At 39.6% G+C, this 13,685-nt stretch overlaps 1 protein-coding gene across 2 annotated transcripts; it reads left to right on the top strand.

Annotated features, from left to right (window-relative positions):
• Positions 1 to 600: 600 nt before the first annotated feature.
• LOC309700297 (uncharacterized protein) lies at positions 601 to 5,170 on the top strand. 2 transcript variants are annotated; one of them, XM_082523784.1, is made up of 5 exons: positions 601 to 1,059; positions 2,929 to 3,018; positions 3,355 to 3,513; positions 3,837 to 3,932; positions 4,344 to 5,170. In XM_082523784.1, exons 3-5 carry the CDS (start codon positions 3,481 to 3,483, stop codon positions 4,620 to 4,622), a joined length of 408 nt encoding a protein of 135 aa, XP_082379910.1. In that variant the 5' UTR covers positions 601 to 1,059; positions 2,929 to 3,018; positions 3,355 to 3,480; the 3' UTR covers positions 4,623 to 5,170. The 2 variants fall into 2 exon arrangements, with proteins under 2 accessions (XP_082379910.1, XP_082379911.1); XM_082523785.1 differs by lacking the exons at positions 601 to 1,059; positions 2,929 to 3,018 and having other exon boundaries at positions 3,040 to 3,513.
• The last annotated feature ends 8,515 nt before the right edge of the window (positions 5,171 to 13,685 follow it).

Raw genomic sequence — 13,685 nt, forward strand, 5'->3', positions numbered from 1 at the left:
AATGCTACAGAGGTTGTGAAGAAGTATGAGAATACAAGGATAGGAGTAACTTGTTGAGAATAAGGAACCGTTGAATAACTTGTCTTGGCATCTGGTGTCTTTTGTTTGTCATGTTGATGCAGGCCTGAGTATATAAATAAAGTGTGAATCGCCTGTGTAAATTGCTTACATTGATTATAACTGCGTGTGCTGTGAAAATGATTTAACCCTTTAGAGCCGGTCGGAGCGGGCACGCTCTGTTTTGCGTAACTATTTTTAAATCCCGGTAGCTCTGCAACCATATAAGCTAGCGCAATAATCTTTTTTGCATATGAAACCGGAGGAGTTGTACTTACATCTGATGCCATCAGCTTGTCCTAGGTCACAGTTTCCTTCCACATATAGCTTTGCAAAAACTGCATAAAAAGCACTTGAAGCAACAAAAACATAATGTTCCAGAAACACGCTTTGCCGATCCGATCAGCTGTTCATAACACTTCCTACGTTGGAATAGACGTCAGCGCGAACTTTTGCATGTCCGCCATTACCTGCCCGAAGCCGGAAGTGACGTCATTTTCGCGGAAATGTAGTCTTTTTTGCCATCAGGGCCTCAGGGCCTACACTGTAAAAACGATAACTAGCAATTGTTGATTTCACTAAAGTTTTTAAATTAAACTGACTTAGAAATAAAACTTTCCATTTACAACCTAAAAAAGCTTGTCTACCCAACAAATTTCTTTCATTGTTGTCCTAACTAAGATTTTCTAGACAGCATAACAAAGATTATCAACTTTTGAGCAGTTTCTGAGTCAAGTTGGGAACCAGTGGGAAACCCCGTAGATGACTGGCACATGTGGTCTGAACAAGTTTGAACTAAACCAAACGGACTTTCAACTGAGCCTGAGCAGACCTGAGCTGTGTGATAGTGGTTTACCATGTGTTCTAGACTAAAAACCTCCTAAGAAAATTTGAACCATCGTGGCTAGATTTGGATGTAAAATGCAATTTTTCGACCATTGAGGATTTTCACTTCTGCAGTTTTGGACAGGTGCTGGAGCTGCCGACCATTTACCCTAGCAGGTAAGCTAACTACATGTGTTATTAAGATTTTCTACAAGCGCCTAGGCTGCATCCTCCTGAGGACCCGGGAGGATGGAACTAGTAAAACACTGAAAAAGGCCAACTATAGCATTTTTAAGTTATCTAAGTGACTTAATTGACCCCCCCCCCCCCCCCCTTGGCTAGCTATCGAGCTGGTGGGTAACAGACGTCTCCGAAAGCGTCGGAGCACTTTTGCAAGTATATGTTGTCTTAATAAACTGAACAGATATTAGCAATTTACACAGCTACATTAACGCCTGAAAATATCTTAAAAGTTTATTTTGTGACCCAGAAAGAGTAATATTAAAACTAATTCCACAGATAGAATTTGCACATGCGCAATAAGGATCGGGGAGTCCGATCCGTAACTTTTTTCTCTCGTTTTTTTTTCTACATTATATTGAAATGTTTCAATATTGCAAACATTTTAAGAGATGCTTATTATAAGGAGGACGTATTTCTCGGACGCATTTAGAGGAGTCCACTATGAATTTGGGCAGCCTTCGTCGCGCCGCTGTGTCGTAATCGGGCTACAAGCAGCCTCTGAAGGTTTTAGCTCAGAGAAAGACTTCAGTAGATTCATTGCTGGACATCTCTATAATGACTTTACTGTGAAATGGGAAAATGTTGTATTTTGTTTCTTTCGAAGGCAAAAAAAAGAAGATGTTTACTTTATAATAAACTTATTAGTTATCTTAGCTAAATTTTATTTTCACAAATGCAAATACAGTAACAAAAAACCTAATTTTAAACATTACTATAATGATGTTTTATGTTACATAAAATTGATTAGTGGATCACTTAACAAAAAGGCTATGAAAACTATTACCATTTGTAGTAATTACAAATTATTTGAATGTATGTAATTCTTTGTATTACACCCCCTGGCATATGTTAATTTTGTTCTGATTGTATACATGTTCTGTATACTGTTTCTTAATAAAGTTTAATATTTAAAAAAAAAAAAAAAGGTTTTAGCTCAGAGTAGTGGCCAGCGCAAAAAGTAATGTTTAATGTTAAACACTCTGAAATTCAGACAGACATCACTAAATGACGGTATCTCACACTGGCTTTTTACAGCACTTCTGCCATGGTAAAACTTATTAGCTTATTACCCGTTTTGTAACCAGTTTCAATGTTATCTTTGCATGAAAACGTTATGTTAACCTTGACAACAAACTGGGCCAAGCACGCGTTGTCATGGAGACTCTTTCATGGGTCGGTGTAGGATATGTGCGCCAATTATATGACAGTGATATAAGTAACTTGCATATTGTCTAATATTGTTTTTTCACTTTTTCAATAGTCACCGTTTATCCGGTGCAGCACTGTTACTTTAAAGTAATGTTTAAAGCTGACTTGACAGTTTGTCAGCTGGTGTAAGATTGCCTAATGTACTGTAAGTTAATGTCACACGCAAATTAAAGTTGTACTTCATGCTCTGTATTATAAGATTGCTACATTTTCAGAGCTTTTTACATAATGGGGAAGGAGACAATATTAAAGGAATGATTGTGTGTTGTTGATGTATACTGTGTTACAGATAGTATTAATTTTTCTATAGTTATTGCATTTTTTTATCATAGTAACAAAAAAATGTTTGAATTCAAGCTTGCATTTATGTTACATGTCATGTATGTTATCAATCATATACTTGATATAGTAGACAAGTGGTCATATGTAAGTTAATATGATTCCTTACATATTTTTTTCATGATGTCTCTGGTTTTGGCTTGTTGATGTATTCAGCTCCTGCATCTATGGATTCCTTCTGTGTGTTAGATATGGATGTTTTATCCCATTGCAAAAGTGCTTTTGGCAAAATTGACTATGTCTCTTGTGTTTCAGGGGTGGAGTTCATGCAGTGCCGATTTTGCAAATTCACAAGCTCCAGTCAAGAGACTCTTTTGAAACATTTCCGCCTTCATCACGGACAAGGTGCACATTGGCCATGCATTCACACAGACTGTGTATGTGTATTTAAAACACCTGGAGCATTACGATCACACCTCTCAAGGTCACACTCAATAGTAAAAATCCACAAAAATTCCACATTTCAGTGTGAACATAATATATATTTGCATATTGATACTGTTTTTTGTGGAGGGTGTTTCTATTCCTGTGCAAAATGTGTATTCATGAGAGATTTTTGAAGTAGGTTTTGCGGTTGATAACACAGTCAGGCATATAACATGGTGCAGACTGTACAAGGCAGCTACCCAGAAATTTTCTGTGCTGAATAAATGGCAATATTTTGGTTATTGTCTTGTTTAGATATCTGAAGAATTTCATCGGATCACAAGCAAAGACCTCCTGGGGACGTTCAATGCATCCCTGGACAAATTTGTGCCTGGCCTGCTGAAACTATACCGGTCTAAGAAGGGAGCTCTTGGTGAGGAGATGGAAGACATCTTGGATAAACTTGATGAACAGGTAAGTGCTCCTTTACCTGACATTTTTAGAAGAGAGTATACCTTTGTCATAACAGAAAAAAATGTTGGCTTCAGCCAAAACACATCAATGGAAATGAATGTCATCAGTCATTACTTTGTTTTTATTTGGCGGTATTTTATTTAATTTGTAAAAAGAAAGTAAAATTGTTAAAATGGTGTTTTGTTTTTTTACGTTTTACATGTTGCTGGGCCTGATCTGTATTTTATTTTCATTGCTATAAGAGTTCTGATTTTGCATTGTGTGTAGGTACACCACGTTACTATACTAATTTAAATGTCTGTTTTCCACTGAATACTCTTTAGACATCTGACATTGTGTCCCACCAAAAGACAGCAGCACTGAGAGGCCTGCCCATTTTCCTCGGAGAGGATGCAACACAGGTTTTCCTGAAGTGCTTAGTAAGTACAAAAAAGTAATGCAAGAAAAACTAGTTGCTATGAGATGTTTTTAAAAGGTGATTTAATCCAAAATGGAAATGTCCACTTCCTCAGTGCAGTCCAGATAATTTTATGGTGAGGATTGCAGTTGTCATAACTCTCGCTGCTTTTTTTTTCTGCTGAGGAGCACCTGGGCATTGTTAGCGGGTGTTCAACAGCAGAAAATATTTTTGTACAAAACTCATCACAAGGTTGGTTGGTGAAAGATATTGTGCCGTTAATTAAAGGAAAATAAGCGTTTTCTTTTTAAAACCTCCATGAGTCAAATGAGCATCATGGTATAGAGGTTAAAGTTAAGATCTTTAGAAATGTATTTTGTCTTTAATTTTTCTTAGCTTTCAATAATTCATATTTTACTTTTCTTCTCTTCAGGACACTGACATTTTGGAACCAGTGTTGAACGGTGCATCAGTTGCCATCCTCACCATCCTGCAAGATGACGATGCCGATACGTCTGTGCGAGAACATGCTGTTGTGTTGGAAGGGGACATCGTGCTACATAACATTCCAGACCTCTCTACTGCCTTGGCATACCTCTTTGGCCTTCTGTATGCCCTCAACATTGATTATCCAAAGCAGATGAGTTTACCTTTGAAGCAATTCAGGGCATCTTTTTTGAACTCGGTGGCTCTCGATGCTCACAGCGCATAAGGTCTCTAAAAACAAAGCTTTTGCTGTGACTGTTAACGGGGAAGCCAGACATGAGTTTAACTTGTTCTTAAACATGTTCAAGTGCATTGTAGAGTCATGTAAAAAAAAAAAACAAAACCCAGTAGTTCAACCCCTTTCCCTCTATATAATCGTTCATTTTACCTGATAGTTCACTGTTCATTGATGGTAACATTTCTAATAACTTTTGACTTCTGTAGTTCATCATAGTGAGCCCATGTAAAATGTCAATGTCTGGGTACAAAGGCAATTGTTTGTTGCACTACCCTATTTAGTGTGCAATAGTTAAGTTAAGCTTTTACAGGACAGTCAGGGTGTGAACGTGAATGACTAAGCTGCTGGACACTTTTCTTTTTTTCTGGACTCTGGAATTTTAATGTCTCTGCTGGGGTGCTCAAAGCACCCTAAAGAAACTAGCAACACGTTTTTTTCTGTTTGTTTGCTTTTTTACAGAAATTCACCCCACTGCCCATGACCTTCTGAAATATACTGAAAGCACTGTTGAAAAAAATAAATACGTTTTTACATAACATTCAGTTGTGCTTTGTTTTATTCTATATCTGTTTGAGTGTTTTTTCAAGTACGATAACAGCATACATTTTTCTTTATTAATATTGGTAAATTTTCAACTCACTGGAGTAAGAATTGTATGATTATTCAACAAGAATATCTGTGTTTGGTGAATTTAGGAATACATGGCCTTGGAGGGAATGATTGTATGTTAATTCAACAGGAATATCTTTGTTTGGTGAAGGCAGAAATACATGGCATTGAAACCAGAATTTCTTTGTTAGACTTACAGGATTATCCTAATTAGGTGAACAAGTAGATCCAAGTTGGCAGAACATGAAAATATTAGTTAAGTCAACTACAGTTGGCAGAAGTTGAGAAAACTCAAAAATCTCTTGCATCATGTTGCCTTGAAATTTTAAGTTTTCTCAACTTTTTCTTTTTTACAGTGTATACTCGTCTTTTTAAAAGTTATCTTTGACTTTATGACTTTCTTTGTCGTTTCTGGGATGCTTAGGACTCATATTGCACTGCTGGAAATAGTTTATTTTGATGCATATGCTGCTTTTTTGCAAATTTGCAGTATAATATTTATTTTTGTTTTTCCTGCAGTATATAAAAATTGGTGTATTTCAAAAATAAAACTATGAAGACACTCAAAATAAATTTCCTGTGGTAGGAAACTATTTTGTACAACTTTATTGTATTTACAGTTTTGAGGGATAAGCCTCTTAAATTTCTCTAACTACAAATATATGTTAAAAAAGCAAAAACGATTTTCAATTTTTTTTGTAGTTTATTGCACTTTTTTGCAATTTATGTAATTACTATGCACTTAATGAATACATATTATTAAAATCTGGGCTATAATGGTTGTATTGATGTATAGCAACTTGAAATGCTCCCAAAAATGGCTCCACACCATGTAAAAATATAATATAAGCTCTGGCGGACTTGGTTCTATGGTAGGTCTTAAAGGGTTAATGCAGAAGCTGAGTGTGTGAGGATTGAATAAAAAGTGTGTTTGTGGTGTGTAGAAATCGCGGCAGAAGGATGTGAGAGTTGTTGTAAACAGTGAAGTCAATTGGGGGGTTGTGTTTGGTTTTATATTTTTAAAAAGTAGAGAAACTGCAGTATTGAGTCTGTGGCGCAGTTTGAGAAGTTGTGAAGTGCATGAGAGCTGCGGCCACGCGCTCTGTGTTGGTGAGAGAAAGAAAAGGTGGGGGCTGTGAGTGTGTGTGAGTTCCTGCATGACAGAGAGGAAGGAGAAGGAGGTCAGTTGATTTTCTGTGAAACAATAATGGTTAGAAATCCTAGTGATCAAAGAGGTGATAGTGAACTGAAAAAAAAAAAAACTAAAACAGTGGTTTAGTGTTCAGGTAATGATAAATAAATAAACTTACTGGTGATCAAGCGGTGATCAAGTACTCAAGGATGAATGGAGGATTTGATTGCTGACTGCATGAGAGCTGTTGGGGTGAAAGGAAAATGAGGTTGGCAGAGTGAATTAACAGGTTAACGTATGCGTGTAAAAAAAAAAAAAAAGGAAAACAAAAAGAGAGAAAGAGAGTGATGAAAGCAAAGAAAATAAAAGTGTGGAAGTGTGAGTGAGAAATTGTCTCCGACTGGGGAAGCAGTGATAGTAGAGGTCACCTTATTCCCCTGCTGGACACACAAAAGAAAACATGATTTGGAGTGTGGTGGATGAGAATAATTAATAACAACATGAAGGAGGTTTTTGTGTTCGCGGTTAAAAACAAATAAAGTTTCACCTTTGGGGTTTAAAGTCAGTAGAGTTCAAAACAAAATGAGCAGAGATGTGTTGCTTTAGGAGTGATGAAAAAATCTAGAGTCACAGTGACTAATGAAAGTCTCTCAGTCTGTCGATTACAGGTGGGGAACGGACCTGGATCAATTCTCCACGGGCAGCAGTCGGAAGAAAATTATAGGTTGAAATCCTTAGAAACAAAATAAAAACACTCAGCCAGAAGTTTTGGCTGAATTGTTTTGCAGCTTCCCGTCCTCATCCTGAACAAGCAAGCTCCAAGGAAGCTAATCTCTCCCTGAAGACACCGAGTGCAGTTTCAGAAGCACGAGCATGAACATCAACAGTGGACAGGAGTCCAAGAGACAATACCAGAGTTCGGAGCAGAGAGGTCCAGCAGCACTGTGGGCAAACGGCATCAGAAAGAGAAGAACCACCATCTAGATTGGATTGATGGAGATAAATGGTAAATGGTAAATGGTCTGTATTTGTATAGCGCTTTACTTGGTCCTAAGTACCCCAAAGCGCTTTACACTATACACAATCATCCACCCATTCACACACTGGTGATAGCAAGCTACAGTGCTACTGGAGATGCGTTTCCAGCAAGCTGCAACCTCACTGTGTGTGAAGGACTTTTGAGAAGACTGTCTGAGTTTGACATTTGCCATGTTTGGAGCGAGATGGCAATGAAAGAGACAGTGGGACAAAGAGAGACACGGGACAAAGCTGAAGAAAACTGACTGCCATTGGACTGAAAAGTGGGAGAGAAAGGAGCAGAAGAGGGCTGAGGCTGCTGTTTTAGTGTGGGGAGTCAAATTAGGTTAAGGAATTCGGGGAGACAAGCGACTGCCTGGAAATGGAGGATTGACACAGTGTCCAGACCACCACAAAAGGGGGAGGAAGACAAGCACTGAGGTATGCAAGTGTACTGTTAGAAGAATGGAAAGTGACACGACACATGAAAATAATATGGATCAAAGATAACACAAAATTATACATAAAGTGTAACACATTAAAGGAGGGTATTTGTAGAAGGGGTTAACAATACTCAGTGTGGTTGCTGATGGTAACCTGCAAGCATTTGGGGTTTAGCTGTGCCTGACTATGACAGAGTTTTTCATTTAGATGTTTCTGAAACAAAATTTGGGGTTTTGTTTCAGAAAAAGGGGGAAGGTACATAAAAGGACACACAGAAACAGAAGATGTATTAACCCGACTAACACACACACACACACACACACACACACACACACACACACACACACACATGTAATGAAGTAATGAAATTCATTAGGATTAGCTCATTAGGATCAAACACAATTTTAAGTAGGCAATACTGTTACCATCATCCTGTCTGGTTTAGTGAGTGGGTTGAGAACTGATACATAGACGACTGAATTAGTATTATTTTGGGGAACATGATAGCAGGGTGAACAGAATCCTGCAGCCAGAGTTTAAATGAGTGAAACTAGCAGATTTTTGTTTTGTTTTGTTTTGTTTTGGGTTTCTGAAGGATGGGGAAGGTTTTACCATGGCACCAAGTTTTAGAGTTGGTATTTTTTCACTTATAAGAGAAAGAATATTCGGTGACAAGTCCTAAGACCCGGGCTTCTTTTTATTTAATTTTGTTTTAAAGCTTTACTTTTGATTTTTGATTTTATTTTTTGAACAGTGCACTGATTTTTGTTTGTGAATTTCTTTTCTTTAAGCAGATCTGCACACCGGGAATTAAAAGCGCTACACGTCGGCGAGAAAACTGTTGCAAGTGAGTTTCTCCACATTAAAATGGGCTCTGGACAAAGCCACTTATTGGGACAATTAAAAAATGAGAGTCCCTGCCTAAGAAGGATTCAGCGAGGTAATCCAATCTAAAGTTCTTGTTTTTCTTTTTGAAATGACGTCATTTTGCTGAGGGCGGAAATCTAAATGCGGCGATGGTTTCCACTATCAGCAAAGAAAGAAGGAATGAAGGAATGAATGAATGGATGAAAGACTGGAAATAAAAACAAACTGGGAAAAGCTGGGAAAAGCTGACAAGACTTGACCACGACTCAAGGTTAACCTCCACCTAGATAGGACAAAAAGGTGGATGAATTTATGTGTGTTTCTTTTTACAGGAGCAGAAAGATGACAGCGACATCTGAGGTTGCATGACGATTTAACTTTTAAATGCTACTTTCTGTGTTTGTGAATCTACAAGGGGGGTTGTTCAGGGGTTTGTGTTGCTCACAGAGATTACTGTGAGAAAGTGTGTATGCACCTGCGCAGCGTTAACATTTGCATTTTCTTCTCTACAGCATGACAGGGCTGGATGTGCTTTGAATATGTGATTTATAACTGGACAAGTAGTTAATGTTTGCTAATAATGTTTTCCTACTACAGGATTTCTGGGCTTATGTGTGAAGAAACGGTGTTTATAGGTTATGAGTTGGTGATGCGATTAAACTGTGGGAGACACATCCTGTCTTGAAAACAATGTGATTCTTTTTACAGGAAATGTTTTTACAGCACCTCTGGAATGTGGAGGGCTGACGCCGAACCCGAGATGGTCAAATGTGTTTTGCTAATGTTTGTTTTGCTTTTGTTAAGAGTGCATGTGGAGGATTCAGTAGAAAACAGACAAGTGACATGAGAAAACAAATAAGAGATGCAGTTCCTATGGAACAGTTTAATATGGGGCTCATAGTGATAAAACAAGGGGAGTGACATTGCTTAAGGAAAGTCACTGATTAAATTGGGGATAAAATAAATTGTGGCACTAATAGTGATTTAATGATTTGGGAAATCCTGAACATGATACTTGTCTGTTGTGCTGAATACTTTTTCACTCTCATGATCTATAGTTGGTTGTGAATAAGATGTTTGATTTAACAGATTTGTTTTCCAGGATACAGGTTGTAGGTGGAGCTGGGACTTAAATGAGCTTAACATGTAACTGCTGATTAACGTTTTTACACAGGGTTACAGGTTGGCAGGAGATTGTTTTAGAGATCCTTATTATTACTGTTGCATCATTTATGATTTATCATTGTTATCATTTCATTGACACATTTATGGAAACTGGTGAGGTTATATTAAAGTCTGTATTTCAGGTGTTAGCATAAGCACATAATAATCTTTCATTGCAGGTGCAACTGTAATCATGTTATACACATATTGCATAAGTAAAGGGTTGAAGCTCGGTTAAGTTAATTAACCCTCCTGCCATCCTTTAAAAAACTCACACCCATCACCCTAGGGACCATTCTCAGCCACGCCATAAAAAGACCATATATCCATATCTTATTCCACTTTAAATTAGCCAACCTTGTAAAACTACTTCTCCCTGAAATATTCATGTAAAGTTTTAATTATATTTTCGTTGTTTTAACCCTTCAAATCCCAGTGTTATTACATGAGCGCCCTGTGTTATAAGCCCCAAAAACCAAAAAACGAAACTAAATATTTCCACAAAAAACCAGTTGAAGTAATATGTGATTGTCATTATAAGTAGGCCTTTAGATGGACCAAAGATTGGCACCAACATACATTTTGACCTGCCATTATTTTTTTGCATTTTTTTTGCAATTTAAAAATTAAAACTTCAAGGCCCTGAGTCTTCATTGACATCCAAGAAAAGAAGAAAAAATAAAATCATATGATGATAATTTGGGGTTGAAAAATAGCATTTATAATGGAAGTCAATGGGCAGAAAATGGTCCCCAGGGTGATGGGTGTGGGGATTTCTGCTGCTCAGCCATTTTAGGCTGATTTAAGGAATTCACACTGGAATATTAACATTGACAGGTAAAAACTATCCTGTGGCAAGTTTGGTTATATTCCACTGAACACAGTGGAAATGGCAGCCATTTAACACATAGCAGTGGCACAAAAAGGTCCCAAGAAGGCAGGAAGGTTAATGGTTTGAAGCTACGGGCAGCGCGGTGTCTGGCCGATCAATGGAGCAAAGTTCAGCTATTGAAAGGTTGCCTACATGTTTACAGTATAATTTACTACATATTGCCTGTGTGCATTCAGCAGGCTGCACTGGAGTTTGCCTGGTAACAGATGATGTAGGGGGGGGGGGGGGGGGGTCGTGCACTTAGATTAACGACACAGACACATAGCCTGTCTGGGTAAACTGACTGCAAGTGTTGTTTAAGTCTGGACAAGTAGAATAACAGGATGCATCTGGAGGAACTGAAAGAGGAACTGTTCTGTTTTAGTGACGCGAGGTACTGGTCATCATAAGTATAAATATTACACCCACCTATTGTAAGGGGGAGATGGAGTCTGATGTTTTGCAGAGCCGATCTTCACCACATATATGTGTTTTAATAAAATAATTTGTGTTGACCCACTATGGACTTTCAGTCGTATGTCTCTTCCTCAAAATTCGAACCGCGACACTTTCCTGATTTTGTTCTAGGTAGTGGACCCACACAGTCTACTATGACATTGACATTGTCCTCTCGCCACTGCTCTACTCCCTCTACACTTCAGACTGTGTGGCCACCCATGGCTCCAACACCATTGTGAAGTTTGCTGACGACACAGTGGTGTTGGGTGCCATCTCCAACAACGATGAGATGGCCTACATGGATGAAGTGAAGAATCTGGCATCGTGGTGCCAGGACAACCACCTCCAGCTGAACGTCAGCAAGACCAAGGAGCTGGTGGTGGACTTCAGAAGGGGTCAGCACAGAGACTACAAGCCCATTATCATCAATGGAGCTCCAGTGGAGAGGGTGCAGTCCTTCAAGTATCTTGGTGTCCACATCTCCTCAGACCTGACATGGGCTGCCCACATTCAGGTCCAGACCAAAAAGGCTAGGCAGTGCCTGTATCACCTACGACAACTGAGGAAGTTCAGGGTCTCTCCAGAGATCCTCAGGATTTTCTATACAGGCGCTGTGGAGAGCATCCTCACACAGAACATGACATCGTGGTTTGGGAACAGCTGGGTGAAGGACCAAAAAGCTCTCCAGAGAGTGATCCGTACAGCAGAACGCTGCTGCAGGATTACTCTCCCCCTGCTTCAGGACACCTACACCAGGAGATGCCGGACTAGAGCAGATACTGAAGGACCCGTCCCATCCTGGCAACAAACTGTTCCAACTTCTGCAATCTGGTAGAAGGTTCTGCATCATCCGGGCAAGGACAGAGAGACTCAAGAGGAGCTTCTATCCCCAAGCCATCCGTGCCCTAAACACACACACCCGCCCTCTCACATCAGAATCAGAATACTTTATTCATCCCGAGGGAAATTAGGGTTACAGCAGGCAGCACCCTAATGGCGCATGCGCACTTACAAAGGAACCTTCTGACCAACTTTACACAAACATCACATTGGGCAGACATGTCAGAAAGGTAGGCTGATAAGAAAAAACAACGAAAATACAGTGTCCTTCGGCCTATCAGGCTAAGTAAACAGTCCTCCAGCCAATCCAGGTGTCCTTGCATGGGATGGAAAGAATAGCCGTAACACAGTCGTTATCAGGGAGTGATTGTTCGGCTCCAGCCTTGGGCCTGCAGCTTGCGCCGTGATGGGGGTCCGCAATCTCAATGTTGATTTTGTAAATTTCCATGCGAGCAGCCCAGGAGAATTTTCAGGCTGCCCTTTAACACTCCGACGCTGGTCTCTCAATCTCCCGTTGGAGAGTCGCGAGCCTCCCCATGATGGTATCAAACTTCTGTTCCATGGTGTTATCATTCTTTTGATTCTGAGATCTCACAACTGCAGTGATCCGTTCCGCGATGTGTTCCAACTGTCGCTCAAGGGTCTCATTTTGAGCAGGCCTCTCTCTGATGTATCCCCCCATACGCTCAACGGTGTTGTTTTGAGCCTTCACAGCAGCTGCAAGCGTCTCCAAAGTGTTGACTATATTACGTTCGTTGTGAGAGGTTGCGCCTCGTTCCATTGCGATTCCAGCGGGCGGCCTTGGGGGGGTTTGAACAGCCAGTTCCGCTCTCTTATTTCTCCGATAAACCAGGGCTAAGCCAACTCCGATCAGCACGAACCCTGTTATCACGGTTCCGAATAGATAGATATCTTCAGCGTCCTCGATCGACAGTCCCGCCAGGCACATGATCCTCCAGTTCTGCCACCCGTCCGTCGTGTATCCGGCAGTGAAAGTCCCTGCAGGGCACTCGGGATCTCCCGAACCCAGGCTTCTCGTTGAGAAAAGGGTGTCAATAGCATTCAGAGACCAGTTGACCAAATCCATAATTCTCTTTTAGGTTTTAGAGAACGACAGTGGGAGGCTATTCCAGGGAAAGTAATGCACACAAGACAAGACAAGGACATAGAGGCTAAGCAGGGAAGATAAGGGTGAGGAGGAGAGGAGAAAAGCACTATAACTGACTGAGACAGGACTCTTCCAGACACTAAACCAAGGATTAATGTACATTTCAATTCCTTTAATTTTAAATATGTTTATATTGTCTATCCTGTAAAATAGTCAGATGTCTATTCATATTAATGTACAGAATTCACCTGCTTGCTGCTACTACTGCACATTCACCCAATGTACAGTGGGGCAAAAAGGTATTTAGTCAGCCACCGATTGTGCAAGTTCCCCCACCTAAAATGATGACAGAGGTCAGTAATTTGCACCAGAGGTACACTTCAACTGTGAGAGACAGAATGTGAAAAAAAAATCCATGAATCCACATGGTAGGATTTGTAAAGAATTTATTCGTAAATCAGGGTGGAAAATAAGTATTTGGTCAATAACAAAAATACAACTCAATACTTTGTAACATAACCTTTGTTGGCAATAACAGAG

Source organism: Aulonocara stuartgranti (genome assembly GCF_965226115.1).
Source record: "Aulonocara stuartgranti genome assembly, chromosome: 3".
NCBI classification, from domain to species: Eukaryota; Metazoa; Chordata; class Actinopteri; order Cichliformes; family Cichlidae; genus Aulonocara; species Aulonocara stuartgranti.